General features: G+C 36.9%; 1 protein-coding gene across 1 annotated transcript in view; it reads right to left on the reverse strand.

Annotated features, from left to right (window-relative positions):
- Positions 1-21,508, reverse strand: part of gli2b (GLI family zinc finger 2b) — a 94,184-nt gene extending 72,676 nt beyond the window's left edge. Inside the window, exons 1-2 of the mRNA XM_081357572.1 lie at positions 21,139-21,508; positions 4,959-5,084 (exon numbers count right to left, since the gene is read on the reverse strand). Coding sequence (XP_081213698.1) covers positions 4,959-5,073 — 115 coding nt within the window. The 5' untranslated portion in view covers positions 5,074-5,084; positions 21,139-21,508. The remainder of the gene's footprint in view (positions 1-4,958; positions 5,085-21,138) is intronic.
- Between the last annotated feature and the right edge of the window lie 1,148 nt (positions 21,509-22,656).

Consider the following 22,656-nt stretch of genomic DNA (forward strand, 5'->3'; position numbering starts at 1 on the left):
AGTTCGGACCGTAATTCTAGACCAGCAAACAGCTGGTAACAGTCTATACATTCAGACTTGCTGGTTTGGTGCTGATCTACCAATCAAAACACCGGCTGAATCTGGCTGAGGAAGTCATTACCGGTTAAGCTTGTTAAAGGAATAGTTGACTCCATTTACTCATTCATCATTTTCTCTCTATAACACAAAATATATTTTGAACAACACTGGGGTCCAAACAACATTGCATGGACAAAAATAAAACATTGAGACAAATATTTGTGTGTGTGTGTGTGTTTCGCAGAAGAAAAGTAAGTCATAAATGTTTAGAATGACGAAAAAACATCGCTAAATGTTTGCGTTACCCCAAAAAACTTTGCGCTCACTCGCAAAAAAACGTTTTTGTTCGCTCACAAAATTTTTGTGTTCTTTGAATGCAAAGTTTCTGTGGGAACACAAAAGCATTGCCAAATCTAATTTTTTGTGTAGTTATTGGATTTGTGTAGTTATTGGCGAACAATTAGCATGTAGTGTTAAGTCTGGCCACTGGGGGCGCATTGGCGTTTTTCTTGATGCCCAAGCCTAGAAAGTAAAAAATGTAATAAAAAAGATATGAAAATTTCCAAAGGACATTCAGAAAATATTTTTGAAGCTCTCAGATGTTCTGATCTGGTATTTGTGGTGGTTGTGGTGACATTTTTATTTAAAATTTTAGTAAGGTTGTTATATGCTTTCATCATTTTAAGTAGTTTATTAATTTATTTATTTCTACATAGCTTTATTTTTTAGTTGGTAGTTGCCAAAGCAACATTTATATTATTTTTCTGGTTTAAATTTTTCCTCTAATATTTATATTTTATTTAATCTCTATTTCAATTACTAAAAACTATTTTTTAATAAATTTTAGTTAATAATACCAACATTGAGTAAGTTGCACAAATGTCTAAAAAATAATTTTAATTGTGTTTAAATCTAAATTTGGCATTTGTAGGATTAAATTTTAGCAGATAGAGAGGTCTCATGTTTCTCACATGTGTCTCCTCTACAGTTTCAAATAAGCGAAAATATTTATTCTGCGTATGAATTATTTAAATGAGGAATATTGTGACGTTCCAAGAAGAAAACTCAAGACTACAAAGGAGGCGTTTCAGGGACTTTGCAGAGCTTTTAATGCTCAAACAGCGACATTACACACTAAAGAAAGCATAGGGCTTCTTTAAATGTAGATTTTGAAGCGCTCACACACTGTGATCTGTGGTTTGCCGTGATCGTCTGCTAAAAAAGTGTTTTCAGCTCAAATCAAAACTACCTGTTACTACCCTGCTCAATATTCATTCAGAACACCAGAAATAAACATTGTTCACATCGCAATCACAAATGTCCCAATTTCATGCCATTCTTTGATTCACAATTAATGACCATTTTCAATAATGGCAGGCCACCAAAGTCTTTCATTAATCAGCAACCAAAATCACCATTTCAAAGGTGGCGCTCTACCAACATCTCAGAAGTCCATCGCTGCCACTGCCGTTTTAACTAATTCATCACACTTATACTCTGGAGGTAAGAACAAGCTCTTTCGGCCTCATTACAGACAACTTTTATCACTCGTCTACAGACACGTTTTAAACACGCTCGCTCTCTTCTACTACCATACTCTTTCCTCTCTGGACAGACTTTGTCGACCCTAAAGCTAGTGAAAGTTTGCGAACGTCCATAACAGATCTGATATAATCATGAAAATATGAAAAGAGAATCTCAGTTTGTTCTCGAACGAGACAAAATTGACTTGAAATGTACTTGAAGACCCGATGACATGGATTGACAGTAAAGACAAAGTTGAGGCCAGGGTTATTTTTTAGTATTATAGTATTCATTAATATTCTGATCTAACTTGTCTCCTCTAGAGTTTCAAAAGAGATCTCCACAATGTCTCAAAAGGTGCTCAGAAATGCCAAGAAAACAGTCTCAATATGTGCTCACATTTCTCATCGTGAGCTGTACTGTCCACAACTCTTACTATATTTCAACAATTTGTGTTTTTCCTAAGAAATCAGAGGAGAAACATCAGTATATTTGATCATAGTTTGATCAAATATACCCGACAAATGGTTCGAGTGACCCAATTATGTGGCACAGATCGGATGTGACCCATCCAGGAAAACAGCATCTGGATTCTGATATCCTCAGATCGGATTCGAGCCTCGTTCACAGTGGAAATAAATCTGATATGAATCGGATGGGTGCATTTGCGTCTGCCATGTAAGCGGATAGATCGGATATTCCCGAGTCAGACGTCATGGAAAAAGCGACGGAGGCGTATTACGTCAACTCAGGTGGACACCAACCGCGATCACATGACTCTTTTCAATGGCGCAATTTAGGACGAAGACTAAACCCAATGCTTTGCTGACCTTTAAGATGGTGTGGAGAGCAAAAGCTTGTATTATCATTGCAAAATCACATTTCAGACTAAGCTTTTCCGGGTCAGTATGTGTATCTTAGGTTGTTTCGCCAAGTGTATAGTGTAAATGCAGATATCCGATATGGGTCACTTTTGAAAAGTGATGTAAGCTGGTCGTCAAAACATCTGATATAGTCAACAAATCATAATTGGGCATCAAAACCTGCAGTGGAAATGCAACCAAAGAGCAATAATATTTCCATCTGATACCATCAATGGCACTTCTTACTTCAATCAAACAAAGTTAGAGCTAAGACGGATGATCTCAAATTCTACTTTCACTTAAATCTCTGCCATAATTTCTCCCTGCAGTTAAAAATGAATCATATTAATCATGTACCAGTGAAAATCACACTCTATAAATTATGCCATTCAACTGTCTTGTTGCCACTGTGTGGCCTATTTTTCCCTTCCTTTCTTCAACAAATCATGGATTTTCTTTTCTTTACAATGGCAGGCCACCAAATTCCTTCATCAATCTGTGAACCCCCCCCCCCCCCCCAAAAATTCACAAGAGGTATTACCATTTCAAAGGTGGCTCTCTGAAGGAGCGTGTCGTCCGCGGCTGCCATTTTAACTAATTCATAACACTTATACTCTGGAGGTAAGAACAAGGTCTTTCGGCCTCATTATTCACCGCTTTTATCGGTCTCCTAAAGACATGTTTTAAACATGCTCGCTCTCTTTCTATCTGTCCATCCGTGCGTGTGTGTAACTTTTGATTAATCTCAGAGCAAACAGAGCACTAAAAAGCCCTGTAGAATAGATGCTCGTTCGCCCAATCCGCCGTGATTACGTGGCAACGACTCGTGTAAGACTCGTGCACGCGCCGGTCACTCGGTATTAATGAAGGCCGCTGGTGGAACGTGATATTAGGATTCATATCAGGCCTGATGGAGGCTCACCTTTGACTCTCCGGGGGCTTTTGGCTTCAGCTTATCAGGGACGACCGGCACCGCGAGCTCCACATTTTTATCTTTAAAATGTATATTTCATGGGCATATTCTTTTCCTGAGCTCTACTGGAGTCTTTAAGCTCTCGACTGGTGTGATAAATAACCTGAGAAAGACTCGCTTCTGCTGCGAAATATCATGTCTCACATTAAACCTCATGCAAAAGCAAAAAAATAATGTGCAACTCTCTTGCACATTAGTCAGCTCCATCTATTGCCACTTTTAGGTCTTATTTAAAGGGGTCATATAATGGTATAATTTACAAGTTGATTGCACTGAAAATGTCTGTTGGCAGTGCCTGTACACAACCATCCTATCATGATAAAAATCCATCCAGTGGTTTTGTTTTAATCTCCTTATATGTTTGACCATCTCTGAAATCAAGCCGTTCGATATTGTGACGTCATAAGATCGTACGCCCCTCCTGCTATTGTGATTGACAGCCGTGTTTCAACACAAGACCCGCCCTGAGCAAGCTGTGACAGCCGTCGTCATAGTAGTCCGCCATTGTTGATGCTGGAGTAGAATGGCGTCTAAGCGATTGTGGTGTTCTGTTCTTAGATGTAATAAGGAACACAGCAGTCATTTGGATGTTCCTAAATCTGAGCCGTTATAGATGCAGTGGCTGAGTTTTGTTTTTGAAGCGATATGCCCAAAGGATTGACGCGGGGATTCCCTCACGGGGATTCCCCACGATCGTCTGTGCTTTCATGTTTGCACGAATCATTTCACACCAGACAGCTTCACAAACGAGAAAAAACGGATCGGTACCAACGTGTTCCTGCTGAACCTCCAGAAGATGTGAGTGTAATGTTTTATTAACCTTTATATTAGTATTTATATTAATCTTTGCGAAATTTGCAAACCTTGCTGCAGGCTTCACGATGAATGCGTCTAAGGTTTACACTCAGGGTACATTACGGCATGTTTTCTATGTACGACGTTCTCAATATAATTCATAATCCCACGTTTATAACGAATAACACGTGGTTATTGTGTTAGATACGGTCAGAGAATGTCTAATACGGTGTACCCACAGAACAGAGGGGCGGGGTGAGCAAAGCTCATTATCATTTAAAGACACATGCACTGAAATGGCGTGCTGAAAACAGAGCTGTTTTTGACCAGGTAAAATTAGTGTTTTCTTACAATACTAATGAGAATTTTTAATTAAAGTATATTACAAACTTTTAATTTAGACCCTAAAGAATCATATTAGCTTGTACAAAAATGGCATTATATGACCCCTTTAAAAACTTCTTTGGCTTTTGAATAAGTTCTGTTTGTGTTGTTGTATGGTTTTAACGTCATCAATTTCGTAAAAGCACTTTGGGGCAACGTCTGTTGTTTGAAAATGTGCTATATATATAAAGTTGCTTGCTTGCTTGCTCTTAAATCTCATTTGTCTCACATGTATTCAAACATGATGCGGTGCAATCGGTCATGTGATATGCAAAAACAAATGAATGAATGAGAAAACGGTCCCGTTTAAATGCCTTGGAAAGTCGTAGGAAGTGAAATGGAGTTAGAGAAGTTTTGGGAAGGATCGGACGCGATCGTACCTCTGGCCAGGGATGATGGGGAAGGTTTTTTGGGAAGTTCGCTGAAGCCGTTTCCATCCAGAGCGGACGTCTTACAGTCCTTCTTCTCTGCGGCGCTGGGCACACTGGCCTCCATCCTGAAGAATTCTGTCACAGAGAGACCAAATATACATAAAGATGCATTAATGTGGAAAAGCAAACAAATATCTAATAAGAATAAGAAAAAAATAAGAAAATATTAAAAATGAACACATTTAAAAATATATATAAAAAAAATCAAATAATAAGAAAGAATATTAATATAGATAAAAAACATGTGCAAATAAAATGAAATAATAAAATGTGAAAATCAAAAAAAAAAAAAAATAATATTAAAAATGAAAAAATTAAATAAAAATTAAAAACAAATAAATACACACACACACACACATATATATAAAATGAAATAAAAAACATTTAAAAAATATATAAAAAATAAAATATCAAATAATAAGAAATAATATTAATATATTTAAAAACATGCAAATAAAATGAAATAATAAAATGTGAAAATCAAAAAAAAAATAAGAAAAAGTAAAATAAGAAAATATTAAAAATGAAAAAATAAAAATAAAAAACACATACATACACACACACACATATACATAAAATTAAATTAAATAAAACAACACATTAAAAAAATATATAAAAAATATATAAAAAATAAAATATCAAATAATAAGAAAGAATATTAATATATATATATAAAAACATGTGCAAATGTGAAAATCTAAAAAAAAAATAAATAAATAAAAAAATCTGAAAAAGTAAAATAAGAAAATATAAGAAATGAAAAAATAAAATAAAAATAAAACACACACACACACACACACACACACACACACACACACACACACACACACACACACACACACACACACACACACACACACACACATATATATAACAACACATTTAAAAATATATAAAAAATATATAAAATATCAAATAATAAGAATACATCAAAACTCGATCACTGGAATCCGCATTTATTATTAAAAAAAACATTTCCTTATGAATTTGTTTTATGCACCATTGCATAGGCCTGTATGTATGCTTGGGCTGTCGGAGAAAATATAAACAAAAATATTAACAATACAATAAACTATAACAGTCAGCTTATGATAGCTACAAGTATTATGTGGTTAAATATCAAAATAACTCTAGTCTCATACACTAGAGTTGTGCGGGGTGGGGTAATGAAGCGTGATCTGCTGTGACGTCACAGTCATGTTGCATTGTGGTCCGTGGATCTGTCTGAAGTGAACATATGAGTCGCGAAGTCCAACGCACTTAAATACGGCAACCCAGAGGGGAAGTGCTCAAGGAAGTTTGCGAGTGTATGAAGTGTTTTAATTAAAATCTCCCTGTTCGTAAAGTTAATTATGAAGGCTTTAAAATAATAGCATCAGGTCACGCTTACTAACACACATTCTAATTGGTTGTTTGATCTCTTTATAAAAATGCACTGCGGGATGATCCAATCACTGACCTTTAATACTTAGATGTTAGTTTAAATCATTAGGTATGAGCAACACTAATAAATAAATCCGTGTACAATTGATTTATGAATTATGAACAGGAATCTGTGTGCTGCATCACGGCACCTTATTGAAATGGCCTGAGTGAGCAGAAGCAGATTTGTTTAGTCACTCAACCGTCTCTTTTCTCTCTTTTTTTAAGGCAAGGTAAGCCGATTAAAGGAGGAACACACTTGTGATCCTGGATAGCATCTGTTTCCGCTTTGCCTCGCCAACAGTGATGCCCCCTATCCAGCCGCTGGCACCATCAGTCACTGACGCAAAGAAGCGTTCAGCAAAAATGACTTCATTCACGTTCCTGGTCTTATGCATTGACTTAAAAACATCTTGACGTTTATTTTCAGCTGACATCATCATTCCCTCATATTTTTCAAGGCTACACATTTTACAGGTCCACATATCAGGGCGTATCGCAACCGTCCACGGCCAAAATCAGTCAGGATGACAAAAAGCGCTCCATAAATCCCATAAGCTATTTCTGTGACCCTACATTCACCTTTACATTTATCCTGCGCTGAAATAACAGCATCAGTCTTTTCAATCGGCCCTGCTAGAGAATCCTGGCTCCAAATGTTCCGAATGTTGGCAGTCCGTTAAAAATGACGGTATGGCCAAAATCTTACATCATATCATGAGTCATTTTATATTCTGTTAGGCATATTACAGTGATTTCTGAAGGATCATGTGACATTTGAAGACTGGAGTAATGATGCTAAAAAATTCAGCTTTGATCACAGGAATAAATTACATAATCAAACAGAAAACCGTTATTTGAAAATTTGGTTACACTTTGTTTTAAGGTGTCATTGTCACAGTGTAATTATATATTTAAGAACTGCGTAATAATAATTAACTACATGTACTTACTATAGGGTTAGGATTTGGTTGAGGGTTAATTGCATGTAATTATGCATAATTTACTATTATTACTATAGTAAGTACATGTAACATATGTAACAAGGACACTGTAAAATAAAGTGTTACCGAAATTTTCACAATATTACTGTTTTTACTGTATTTTTTGACCAGGCTGGACATCAATGCTAAAACTGCTTCAAATTGAGTTCAAAACTAAAGACTGAAATCGGTCAAACTAACATAATAGACTAATTTTTATTGGATGAATCATACGCAAAATACACACACACACACACACAAATGCACGCGCACACACACAAACGAGCGCACACACACATACTTACACTCTCTCTCTCTCAACTATAAACCAACTAAACTGAACTTTACTTCACATTGTGCCAAACAAACACTTCCAAACTTCGTCTTGACTTGTTTGTGACGTGTCCCACTGTGTCATTGTGTCATTTCACATTATTCAAAGTTCATGCCTTGTTCATTTAGTTAATAATGTAAAGCAGTCCTGGCCACTGATAGCATGCAAACAATTCTACATTTATCTACATCTATAAACCATCATATCGCTCAGCCCTAGTGTGAAGATGTGTCAATATGACAAAGCAAACAAAAACTAAATAATACAAAATAAGATGAAAAAATATAAAAGAAAAAGAAAAGAAAAAAATAAATAAAATATAAAATTAGATTTTAAAATTAAATAAAAAAAAATATATATATAAAAAACATAAAAAAACATCTATAGCCTATATAAAATAAAATATTGTTTTTAATTTAAAAGGTAAATACTAAATATAATATAGAAAAGAAAAGAAAAAAACATAATCTAGTGTACGTCACAGAGTTTTCCACGATGAAGCTGTTGTCACACTCGAGAGGTGTCTTTGTCCTTGCAGTTTGACTGAGATAAGTGAAAGACAAACACGGCTGTGGACGTGGAGAGCACTGTGGATCTCAGGATGGGTCAGAGTTTGTTCTCTCAGACGCCCCTGTGGAGTCGAGAGCCTCGTGTTCACGGCAGGACCAGTATGACGGGATAATACGGGTGTCAAAGACCAAACAGACAGATGGTCACGCAAACAACAGGCACTCGCTGTTCCTGACGGTGTTTTAATCAGCTCCAGTCACGAGACCCACCAGCACTTCTCTCCTGACCCCCGCTTACTCACGCAGAAAGTGGACAGGCATTTTTACTGACTTTCAAGCTCCGAAAAAGACAGAAAAGGAGATTTGAGAGCTATAATCAGTGCATAACAACTTTCATAATATAAAGTAATAATAGTGCACAAGGACTCATTTTATGATCATTAATATAATTGAGATTTTCACACAATACTGATTTTCACCGCGCTTTACCACACAATAAAAGTGGCTCTCTGATTTATACTGATTAATGATTAGTGATTTATACTGTAGAAGTGTTTTTACTCAACATTTTGAATACGTTTTTATGCTCTGGATGCAAAATTAAATAAAAAAATCATTTTCATACAAAAAGGTTCAATTTATTTTTGATATATATATATATATACACATCAAAATAAAATTCTATTTAATATTTTAATACATTTGAATAAATGTAAAATATTAAATATAATCAATTATTCATATTATAAATCCTATTTAATAGTATTTAATCATATACATATATATATATATATATATAATTAAAACACTGCCTATTGGGCCTATTTTCACTCTACATGTGGAAAATGTGAAAAATTTCACTTTACATTCCTGGAAAATACATTAAATCGTACCGGTGAATACATAAGTCATATAGAGTTTCAAATTGGCTGCACATTTTGAAATGCACATCAGGAACTACAATCATTTAATAAATAAATGTGTTTCTTATAGAACGACAAATGAAAACCAGAAAATATCCAGAACAGGCAAACGTTGCCAATGACTGGAACCAGATCAGCTCAAGTGTTTCTGTTCCATTTCACAGCAGCCGGTGAGATAATAATATATTACAGGCCATGAAAGCTGTCACTTCTCACTCTCAAAATAAATCTTAAAATTATTGTTTGAAATTGAATGTTTAATTTTGTGTAAATGAGCATAAAAAAGCTCCATCCATGAACTCCAGCGCCTGCTATTCCACCCAGTCCACGAGGAACCGCAGCTTTTAAATCTCGGGCTGGATTTGCTCTGACTCTTGAGAGTGTGTGACGGACGGCCGTGTGTGTTCTTTACGAGCTGATGGCTGACGGCTCTCTTTGAAGGGCTCTAACAGGTGTGAGGGGCTTTTCTCCGTGAATCTCGGGCAAAGACATTGTGCCATTCAAGACCAGAGACCCCGCGGCATCCGAGAGCTCATTACGACGGATCAGTGGGGAAAAACACTCCCGCTTTACAGGAACACCTCATTAATTACAGCCAGTGAAATAACAGCATCATTCACACCACTGAGAACTGACCTGAGATCAGCGCGCTCAACGCCCTGATGTCTGTCTCGCACTACACGTGGGGTTAAAGGCTTTTATTTAGTAGGTGATGGGAAGTGAGAAAGACTGGGATGTAAGGATTGTCGCTTTAAATGTTGGTGGGAATTAACCAGAAACAAAAGTCGGGTTAAGTTCAACTTAAACTGAAGTCACACTATGAAAGCATTCAATGAATCAAATCTCTGATTCAGATTCAATAATTCATAAAATTGCAAATATTCATACTCTGCATGGAAGACAGACAGACAGCTGATAGATAGACATATGTGACCCTGGATCACGTCACCAGTCTCGAGTCGCACGGGTTTATCTGTGGCAATAGCCAACAACACATTGTATGGGTCAAAATTATCGATTTTTCTTTTATGCCAAAAATCATGAGGATATTAAGTAAAGATTATGTTCCATGAAGATATTTTGTAAATTTCCTACTGTAAATATATAAAACATGTATTTCTGTGAGTGAATGCTGCACAATCGCCAACATAAATGCACAACTTTAAAGGAGATTTTCTCAATGTTTCGATTTTTTTGCACACTCAGATTCCAGATTTTCAATAGTCGTATCTCGACCAAATATTGTCCTATCCTAACAAACCACACATCAATGGAAAGCTTATTTATTCAGCTTTCGTATGATGTATAAATCTCAATTTACACAAATTGACCCATGTGACTGGTTTTGTGGTCCATGGTCACATATATAGAACGATAGAACGATAGAATGAACGATAGATTGTTAAAACAATAGAAAGATAGATGGATGGATGGATGGATAGATAGATAGATAGAACAATAGAATGAACAATGTATATAGATAGATAGATAGATAGATAGATAGATAGATAGATAGATAGATAGATAGATAGATAGATAGATAGATAGATAGATAGATAGATAGATAGATAGATAGATAGATAGATAGATAGATAGATAGATAGATGGATGAATGATTGTTAAAACAATAGATAGAAAGATGGATGGATGGATGAACGGATGGATGGATGAATAGATGGATGGATGGATGGATAGAATGATTGTTAAAACAATAGATAAAAAGATGGATGGATGGATAGATGGATGGATAGAACGATTGTTAAAACGATAGATAGATAGATAGATAGATAGATAGATAGATAGATAGATAGATAGATAGATAGATAGATAGATAGATAGATAGATAGATAGATAGATAGATAGATAGATAGATAGATAGATAGATGATCGATAGAACGATGGATACATAGATTGATATTCTATAAAAACAGATTTTTCCTGTATTTTACTTCTTGCATTAAACTTTTCAGAGCAAATAAATAAATAGGCTACTGACATATATTCAAATTCAATATCATCCATTTCACTCAGCTCTATACATACATCCATCCTACTATTCAAATAAAATAAAGCCTTTAAGAAATGATAATTAGCTATTCTTCTAATGAACAATCGTCATTTACACTTCTAACAAGCTTGTGAGGCACAGCAGGAGCAAATAATCCTGATCTCCATTCCTGAGCTCTGACTGTCTTGAGGAACACAAACACCATTCATGAGGCCATCAGAGACACAATAGAAGCTTTAGCAGGAGATAATTGAGCAGAGCAACAACAACTGAACTTTACATTCCCCCTCAAGACCTCATTGTGCTCAAATCAATGGCATGTTGGTTTTAACAGCGGATTCTTCATCTGAGCTGTCAGGAAAACCACTAGAAGATGAGCTGCAAACAAATATCAAAGCCTGAGTGTGTTTGCAGTTCCTCTCAATCTGGTCTTCAGCGCTTTATAGATCGATTATTTGATCTGGGGTGTGTTTCCCGAAAGCATCGTTAGCCAACTATGGTCGCAAGTTCCCTCGTTATCAGCAGTTCAACGAGTCGGTGTTTCCCGAAACCATCGATCCAACGAACATTCGCAAACAGCATCGCAGAGTTGTGTGTTTGAACGACAGATCTCATCCTGAAGAAGAGTTTCTAGATTGCATGACATGTGGACTTAATAAATACTCATCTTGAGCAAAATAAGCAAGCTGACATTCAGTGCAACCTGTGTCTTTTATTTAGAATACATACAAATGTCATTTACGTCTTGAGTTTGTCAAGAGATTTAAAGCGTCATTTTTGAAGAGTGCGCATGTGCGAACGTGCCTATGATTGAATCTGGGGAAAAAAGCGAAATAACTGAGAAAATGAGAAATAGTGCTCAGATGCATGTCTGTAATTTATAGCAAAACATCTAGCGTTAATTCGATCTCAAACAGTTTCATTAAAATAAGTTATTACTCCACCACATGCGTGACAACATAAACCAACGTGGTTGAACGACCAATTTGGGACAATATGGTTTCGGGAAACAGTCGTGTCTAGCTAGTTGATTTCTTCAACGATGCATCGCACTATAGTAGAGAAGCATCGAGTTACGGCGTTGTTCGGGAAACACCCTGTTCTGTTTATCTTAAGTCTTTCTGAAGAGGTCAATGTGTCAAACACGTTTCAGAAGATGCAGTTGCTCTGCTGTCAGAATCGCAAACACGTGGCCATCGTTCTCTCACTCGTTCACAGGTGGGCAGCTGTTCAGTAAGCGCCCTAGTGAGGGAACATGTGTCGCAGGTCATTTCCTATGTGAAAACAGACCGTAAATCAGGAGGAGATCCAGCTGTTTGCTATCAAACCAATGCCTCACAGAATCACACGTTTAAAGGGTAAAAATTCGCTCGTGTTGTGTCTAGATTACCATAAATACGAGATGACGATTTGGAAGTGTTTACGGCAGCGTTCAAAACACCACAGAGGATCCGATCGTCTGCCGCCTTGCTGTTCATAACAGGACAATTATTCATCTTTGCATTGATTCTCGTGCAAAAGATAACACTGGCAATAATAAAATGTCAAACAGAAATGTGGAAGTTGTAAAACTGTTGCTATTTTTGTTCTTACATGAGAACGCTATACAAAAAATTATCATAGTCTTAATTTGAACAGTAAAAGACTGTAAAGCTGCTACAGTAAAAACCAGTTAATTGGTTAACGGTAAGTTCCTTTAAATACAGTGAAAAACTATATCTAATGGGACATTTCATGCAATTTTACAGCAAAATATTGTTAAATGCACAGTTTTAGAATGAAGGAATGAACGATAGTAGAACGACAGATAGATAGATAGATAGATAGATAGATAGATAGATAGATAGATAGATAGATAGATAGATAGATAGATAGATAGATAGATAGATAGATAGATAGATAGATAGATAGATAGAACAATAGATAGATAGATAGATCTGTTCTTAAAATGGTGGTCAGTATAGCATACTATAAAGGTAAAAAAGCAGATTTTAGTAATTTGGTATATTGATATTATTTTGTTTTTGTTTTGCAGTAAATTTAAGTTGCTATCACATTTTTTATGGTAAAGTTCTGGTAAGCACAACTATAATTTCACTGAATTTATTTATTTATTTTTACAGAAAATACTTTTTAAGCGTTTTCGACCAGTCATAATCTGTACGGTAATTCAGAACATTAAAACTAGGCTATATTCAATGCATGTAAGAGCTTCTGAAAAAATTGCAGGCTTTTTGCATAAAAGTATTACAGAAACTTTTTTCCATCTTGAGCCCAAGATAAAAAAAAAAATATCCACAATAATTCACAAGATTGGAAAAAGACCAACACATCAAACACATTCAGGGTTGAACTTCAGCCACAGTGTGGAGAGTTTAGAGAAACTACGAGACGGATCGTGCATCCATCAGGACGGGAGGGGTTGTGGGATTCTTGGGAAGGAGAGAGACGTCCACAGAAATGAATGTTTCCATATTCCAGGTGCAGTGAGCTTTCAGGAGAGCGTTTGGCTCATCACGCTGGATTACTCACTGCAACCCCCTACCTCAGCGCTGAATAATTACAGCTCGAGCTGTCCGACAAACTAATGGCTCTGACAGAACCCTGAAAGGTCACATAGTGAAATCCCTCAGAGGGTCTCGGGCTCTCTCTCTCTCTCTCTCTCTCTCTCTCTCTCTCTCTCTTTCCCCTCTCTCTCTCTCTCTCTCTCTCTAGTGTTCAGTTGTTCAAACTTTGGCTTGAAGTGTATTTCTTCAGGTTCATGTATCTTACAAGCAAAAACACACAGAGCTGAACTTCAGAAGGAAGATTCCCGTAGAGGGGAAAACCCTAGCAATCACTCTTTCGTCAGTTTGCACTTATGAAGAATCAACTTTGTCTCAGTTTTTTTCATTTTTTTTTTTTCTCCTAAAATTCCTTAAGAGACTGAAAAACTGAGTCCATATAACAGACAACAAGAGCACATATCAGATCAGATTTGGGTGAGAATCTAATGTGAAATGTTTGAGTTCATGTTTTGATAGACTTTGCAAATCTGAGCATTTTCTTTTTTTAAACTCATAGAAAAGTGTTGCTATATATATATATATATACACACACATACATACACTTGTTACACATTTTAATATCTTGCTCACTTCTGACCCAACGCCCAACGTTTCACAAATATGTTTTATATATAAACAATTACAAAAATATAAACATAAAATATATATATAAGCTAAAAAAAATGTGTAAATATTTTATTTTGATGTTTATATTTTGTTAATATGTTTATATATAAAACATATTTTTGAGAAACGTTGGGTCAGAAGAACATCAAATTATATAAACATCTCATATTTTTTATAAGTTGTGAAAGAAAGTGAATGATTTCAACTCTTTAAAGCTTTCACAGTCACTCACTTCTGACCCAACATTTGACAATAATCATTCTTGAAGTTTCGAAAGAAAAAACATTTAATTTTAAACGAACCACATGACACATCAGAGCCGCCAATTCAGTGTCGTTTCAACAGACTATTGCATTCCTCACTGACTTAACAAGCTTGAGTCCATCAGGATAATAATTCCAGCAAATTCCAGGGAATATTACTCATAAGTGAGTGGAGTTCAGTCGCAGACACGAGGAGATATCGCTGGAGATACAAACAGCATGTTCACAGCTCATGCCTCCCTTAAAAGTCCCAGCGTTTGATAGAAGACAGCAGGGAGTCGTGTGAGTCCGGATGGGACGGAGGTTTCGGCGCTAATGGTGTGTTTCAGTAATGGACGTGTGTGAGTTTAGGTGATAGTCAGATCACACCCCCCGCTGAGAAGTGCAATATCCTGTGGACCATCTCCGCTGGTGTGACCAATGCCGAACAGATGTTCAGAAGTCCAGATCAGGAGGATTCCTCCTGCCTCCTGAAATCAGCCCGCAAAGCGATTACATCTCACATTTTCAAAGTGTTTCAACGCTTGCACCTTGGAAACTATTTCAAGGTTTGCGTTCTCAAGCCACTAAACACTGTTGTGTGAATGAATTAAAACGGTGTTGTGTTAGCGGCCGCTAAGTTAATAACTAATGCAACGGAAGTGAATCAATCAAAAACTAACTTTAGCTGGACAATAACTTTATTCTAGAGCTGCTGTGAAGCCTAAACAACTTACTTTAATTTCCTATTATCACTGTAAAGCTGCTTTGAAACAGTCTATATTGTTAAAAGCGCTGTATAAATGAAGGAGATTTGACTTGTGCCGAGATCCCACCGCCTTTAAAAGCGGCGTCTTCAGTTTTGTTAACAGCACGCTTTGATCCGCCGGCCAAATGGTGTTTTTAGGAGACACTTGCGGTTTGACACCAGGACTGTAATGTAAACGTCCTCTCTGTTCTGTTATTGAGCTGTTCTAACGTTTACAACCACTTACATTGGTAGTTATAACAGCTTTCAGTGTTGAGACAGCAGTGTCTTTCTGGAAAGAAAGCTGCAGAGAGTTTGCAAATAATCTGCAAATCTGATTTAAAAGAACGCCTAACACAAAATAAATGACACTATGTGGATACAGACATGATTAAGAAGAACCAGCTAACTCAACCAGGTCTTGACCTTTAACCCTGTGTCATTGCAAAGGCCTAACATTTGCCCTGGGTTTCACAGACAAGGCTTAAGCGAGGCCCAGACTAAATGCATGTTTGAGTTGTTTTAAAGTCCCTCTGTAGTCAATAACTTTATCCCTTAAACCTCATCTTTGATCACCAAAATGACATATTTAAACATTTTTGTCTTGAAAAAATGTCTTAAAATATCTTGAATGTAACTCGACACCCTTGCCTCATTTAGTATGCGCGGTTCTATGAATATGCAAATGAGCCCCGCCTCCACTCACTCACTCAGCTCAGAGATCCACTGGTTGACGATCACACGTTGATCTGATTGGTTACAAGGTAGTTTGTGACGTCAGAAACACCAGCGATTTCAAAGACTGTCTTTGGTTCACTGCAGTTTTAAGGAGGAAATACTCAGCAATGCTGTCGACTTATGAATTTACACATGGTTTGTCTTAAAGCATATTAAAAACACCACATAGACACATAAACTACATTAAAAGCTGGATTTACACCACAGGGGGACTTTAACTGGATGCTGGTATATCTTAAAATAAGTCAGTGTCACTGTTTAGTCTCAAGATTGCACATCAGTAATGTTTTAAGGCACGTTTATAAAAGCTACTTAAATGCCCTAATTGAACTAAGGCTTAATCTAAGCCTTGTCTGTGAAACCAGGCCATAAAGTTCAGTCCATCCTTCAGTCTGTCATTAAAAGTGTCACACGGACCTGATGTGAGCAATCGTTCCCCAATGCAAAGACAAATAAGTCACAGAAGACTCTCTGTGTTACAATAAATATGAAGATGAGCGCTGCGTGTCCGGAGCTGTTGAACACGTCTGAACCGGCGCTAGGCCACGAGCCAGCGCTTGTGAAACCGCCAGGGATTTTCTGCTATCAGGCATTTGTCTGAAACATGTACGAATCCATCAGTAACGAAAGCGATGATGATCCGTCTGTATGACTGCGCATAAACCCACGGCTCTCTGCTGTCAAAAGTTCTTTAGGTATTAAAGGAGTATCATCCGGTTACTGCATCCCTTCAGGAATTCATTAAGTCCCGAATCAAAGCCAGCCAAGAGGCGCTATGGATACCCTTCACATTTCATAGCGGGCCGAGCATCTCCTGCTCCCAGCGGCCGGCAGATCTTTGATTTCAAAGCGTCTCGTGATGGCCTTTCAGGAGACAGAGATCCTCTGATTTCATTCTCCGTAATTAGACGCTGCTTGATGCGTGATTGTCTCTGGTTGATGAAGGATCCATGATCTTCTTTTTTCCTGGAGTTTCGAGCTGGTTGTTGAATTAGCACGTTCGATTTCAGTTCTTCAGTAGAAGTTAGACGCTTAGATAATAAAATACTTGAAAAATATTTTTTGGGGATTTCAAGTAAATGAGTGGATATACTGTGTTTAGTGGAGGGTTTTGACTCACACTTTAGTCTGATTATCCACAGCTTAACATCTAGTGTCTTAGATACTTGGATAGTAAAATGATAGAAAAATATTTGGTTACACTTTATTTTAAGGTGTCATTGTTACAGTGTAATTATATATTTACGTGCTGAGTAATAATAATTAACTACATGTACTTACTATAGGGTTAGGGTATGATTAGGGTTTGGTTGAGGGTTAGTTGCATGTAATTATGCATCATTTACTGTTATTACTATGGTAAGTACATCATGTAACAAGGACACTAAAATAAAGTGTTACCAAATATTTTGGGGGATTTAAAATAAATAAGTGGATATACTGTACGTATACAGCAATGAGTGGATATACTCTGTGTGTACAGCAGGAGTTTTGAAGCACACTTTAGTCTGAATATCAATAGCTTAACATCTAGTGTCTTGGATGCTTAGATACTAAAATGCTAAAACAGGGATGTGTGATTTCGTAGCACTTCCCTTGAGGATTCACCAAAGAAAACCCCACAGCCCAGCCGGCACAGACTGTAAAAACCACAGTGTGCCGTGTGAGGGAATCTCAACAACATCCACTCTGACTCTGAGCGAACACATCGGGAATCAAAGCGAGCGATGCAGTTTACATGAGCAGCGGATTCACACTGACAGATCAGAGCTCTCGACGCTCTTCTCCAGGACGGAGAGGAGAGAAACATCTCACCAAAACTAGCCTCAGGTTCTCACGCTGACAGCTTTCTCTGAGATGGATCTCCATTCAGGCTGTTAATCATCATCATGGAAATATCATGAAATATCACATGATGTTGTGCAGTGGTTCTCAAACGTCTCAACCCCAAAACTGCATCTCAGGTCTGTTCTGATAACGTCAGAGAGCAGAACAAATGCAGTGCTAAATGCTGAAACAAAATGCAGCTAAACCATGCAAATCTCGAGTAGCAAAATATATTTGTAAAAATGAATAAATAACTTAAAATTCAAGTATTTATTTATTTTGTATTTTGCTATTCTAGCTATGTATATATATATATACACACACACAAATATATATATAATTTTGTATATAAATTGTAAAATAATGTAAGTACTTACATATATATATATATTAGTAAAAATACTAGTATATAAAATAATGTAAAATAATAATATAATATAAAATTCAACTATTTATTTATTTTGTATTTTGCTATTCTAGATATATATAAATACACACACACACACACACACACACACACACACACACACACACACACACGCACACACATATATATATCATTTTTTATATAAACTGTAAAAAAATGTAAGTACTTATATATATATATTAGTAAAAATACCAGTATATAAAATAATGGAAAATAATAATATAATATAATATATATAACATATAGGCTAGAGCTAGTATAATGTAATTATATAGAGATAATATAATGTAATATAATAGACACATGTTAACATGGGCAGGTTGTGTGACGCCTCATCCTCAAACACCACAAGTAAATCTGCAGTTACGACCCAGACGACATTAAATGCAGGTTACGGGTTTAGTGTTGTCTCGGGTCGTAAAACAGAACCGACAGAGAAGCGCTGGAACAGTTTGTGGAGGGAAGCCTCAAGTTATCATGTCGCTTCAGAGTTTTTCTAATTAGGAGACAGACAGTAGTGATCAATCATGAAATCACTTCTACAGTCAGTTTCGTGATAAAGGGCGGTGAGCCTGCGATCTGATTGGTTAATGAAGGAACACAGTGATATTTAGTTCAGTACAGTGCAGAAACAGGTTCAGTGATAATAGACAGACTTCAACTGATCCAATGGACTAAATCACATTGTAAAAAAAAAGTGAAACTATTTGTAGTTTAATGGCACAATGCAACTGCAAACAATCAGCTAGAGGCATTTATAAACCATAATGTGGTGATTATAATACGAGCTGTTGAGGAAACATATCGTCAGCAAATAATGTGCTGTTGACAGTCAGGTACAACAATAAGAAGATAATAAAACTCCGGCAGTCTCTTTTGTCCAAACTGCGCTCAGAATAACACAACACACGTTTTCAGGGGTCAGCGACTCACAATGGAGGGACTTCTGAAGAGCTCGACTTCCCTCGGATTTCTCGACCTATTGACAGCGGACTGACCTTATATACTCCTGTGAGAAAGCCTATTGTGCTCTGGAGTCTTAGCAAGACAAACAAGAGAGTTCCCTGCGGTCTTAAAGAGCCTTGAGACAATCCTGACCGAGGAAAGTCCTTCAGAGCAACGTTTATGCTCATCAAACTTCAACTCTGTGTCATTTATAAAGTCATATTCCAAAAACAAAGCACTTTTCCAAACGCACACTTTTTATTTAGCGCGGAATACTCGAGGAAAATTCCACCGACTAGAACACAAGTGGTCTTTTTTCTTACTAATGTTTCTCTTCTACATTAATTACCCTAAATCATTATGTTAAGTTTGGAAATTGTCCCCGAAATTCCTCCACAAATAGCCTGAGACTATGTGCATGATTCCAGACATCTGGCACATATTTTCCTGGCGTGAGCTAAAAACAGCTTTATTCAGTGATTATTCGTTGTGGGTTTGTTCACCTGGAATCGGTGAGGCTTTATTTCTCAGTGTTAATTGGTAAGGATGTGTTGAGCTGAAAGCGGACTCTCTCTCTCTCTCTCTCTCTTTCTCTCTTGTCTTAACTTCTGAATCGTCTCTGCGGGGAGTTTTACTCAGTTTCCATTCAGGCCCGCCATGCGCCCTCCGGTATTTTCAGCTCCTCTGCTTTCGCACCATTGGCTTCATTAAATTCTTCTCCAATGAGAAGGATAAGAAAAGGGCTGACGGACCCTGAGAGAGCGGGACGTGTGAAAAAGGCTCCGGGGGAGATGAAAGAGGCCCCTGTGGCCCCGGGGCCCCGGTGACCGTCAGCTCGGCCGGACCTGAATAATCCTGAATGGGCCCGTCGTTCTTTCACATCCTTTTCAACCTCTTTATCCTGACTGCTAGAACTCTTCATCGCGCACAATGGCAAATGCACTAAAACTGTTTTCTCATGCTAATGGATGTGAACTCACTCCCACCAAATGCTTTTTGCTTTTCCTCCAGGATTTAAATGGGCCAATTAGAGGCTGTTATTTCTCCTCGTCTTCTACATCTCAGAGTTTTTCCTCTCCTTTTCTAGTGAATTGCACGTTTTATCAGCGAATCCTCGCGCCGTAACGGCCGAGACGGATCACAGAAATTGATTGTAAGTATTTCAGGAGGAGAAAGCAGACAGTAAACAGAGAAAGAAAAAGAGTGTCTGAAGAGCAAACATCAGGTCTTTCAGCTCTCAACAGCTTGTGCAGCGTCTGAACTTCTGTGTGCATTCATTATCCTCTGTTGGATTATTCACTCACAAGATATACTCTATTATACTATTTACTTAAGCTGATTTCTACAACAGACGACTGTTTTAATGCCACAAATATCTATTTTTAATCTAAAGCACCTTTTCCCCCCTCACAATAAAATCTGCTTAAACTTTAAAACTTCTGAAGGAAATTAAAATGCATATGCACTCAGATGACTGAATGATCTAATGCACGAGACTGTTTGTAACACGCCTGGATGAGTGGATGTGTTCGGGATTGGCGCCTGGCACCTTCTGATCACATCTTCCCCCATATGGATCAAATTGCAGCAGAATGTTTGAGATTCCAGTGTAAGGAGTCAAAGAAGAGTCGAAAAGCGCCTCTGTTCTATTCTATAGTCCATCTCCACAATTTCCCTCCAAAATAACTCCATTTGAAACAGTTTTGTGCATCCAAAAAGAAAGAAAAAAAACGAAAAGAAAAAAAGTTGATGTGATTCTTTCCACATGCAACTCAAATATCAACAATAACTACAACAACACAAATATTTGAAATGCTGATTAAACACACGCGTGCATATAAATCACTCACCAGCTCTGAAGAGTGAATCAAACCTCCAAACTCGCTCAAACACGATCAAACTCTTTCTTCACTGGAAACTTTCTGGCTCCAGAAAACAGAAGCGCGTCCCACGAACATCCATCAAAACACGAGCGAAGATCTTCACGAGAACCAGCGGGTCTGAGGCGAGAATCATTCAGAAAGTTCAGTTTCGGGATTCTTCTTTAACTTTTACGGTCCATCAGTGACAATGAACGCATGAAGTTTTCATCATCTGAGCGCGCGACGACAACAACGACGAGCGCGTGCGCGCGGAATCAGAGAATCAGAAGTTTGGGAAATAAAAACAACAGAAGAGTTTGAGAGTGCGACTGTTTGCGGTGAGACCCTCGGGTGATCTGTTTTCAATGCTCTCTCTCTCTCTCTCTCTCTCTCTCTCTCTCTCTCTCTCTCTCTCTGATGGGTCGGGCTTCACACTGAACTGATCGCGTCGGACTAAAGTTACACCAAGTTTTTCTACAAGGTCATCCTGGAAGAAATCAAATGGTGAGAAAATCAAAGGGAAAAAAATAGGTAACAATTTATTTTACACTCTTCTTGTTACACATGTTACTGTATGTACTTACCATAGTAATAACAGTAAATTATGTGTAATTACATGCAAATAACCTTCAAGCAAACCCTTACCTTATTATAGTAAGTACATGTTGTTAATTAATATTACTTAGTTCCTAAATATATCATTACACTGTAACAATGACACCTTAAAATAAAAGGTTTACACATTATTTAACGTGTCTTTGTTATACTGTAATTATAGGCTACATTTAATTATTGAGTAACACATGTGGTTAGAATTAGGGTTTGTTTGAAGGTTAGTTGCATGTAATTATGCATAATTTACTGTTATTACTATAGTAACTGCATGTAACATTTGTAACAAGGACACTGTAAAGTAAAGTGTTACCCATTTTTTTGTGTGTGTGTGGAACTTTCAAAGAAATTGGCTTACTAAATATGTGCATATTTATTAAAATGTGAATTTTATTGTATTATTAGTTCTTTATTTAAATCTAACTAATACTTTATTTTCTATTATTCTTTACTGAAATAGAAAACAGAGCATCAGTATCGATGCGCTTCGTCCCAGATCTCCCAGGCTCAAATCAGCCTCATTTATCACTTTTAGCTGACCGTGGCTCGGTATTTACAATAGAAAATGGAAATGGGGTCAAAACTAATTCATGTGAAGTTTGCAGCAGATAAAAAAACAATTTATTACGCTTAATTAACACACTTAGACATGAGCTGCTATGATACAATCAATTATTCTTAAATCAGCATTAAAACCAGGTGGGTTATTTTAGACGCTACGCTTCAGTATACTGTGATTAAACTCTGACATCACATTAATATATAGGCTATTGTACATATTAACATTATGATCCACATTTCAAGGTGTTCATGCAAATGATGTGGTTGAAAAGCCTTCATTGTTATTTTCACACAACATGCTTTAAAGAAAAAAGACAAATATGAAGTTAAACA

Source organism: Scardinius erythrophthalmus, assembly GCF_964197995.2.
Source record: "Scardinius erythrophthalmus genome assembly, chromosome: 25".
NCBI lineage: Eukaryota > Metazoa > Chordata > Actinopteri > Cypriniformes > Leuciscidae > Scardinius > Scardinius erythrophthalmus.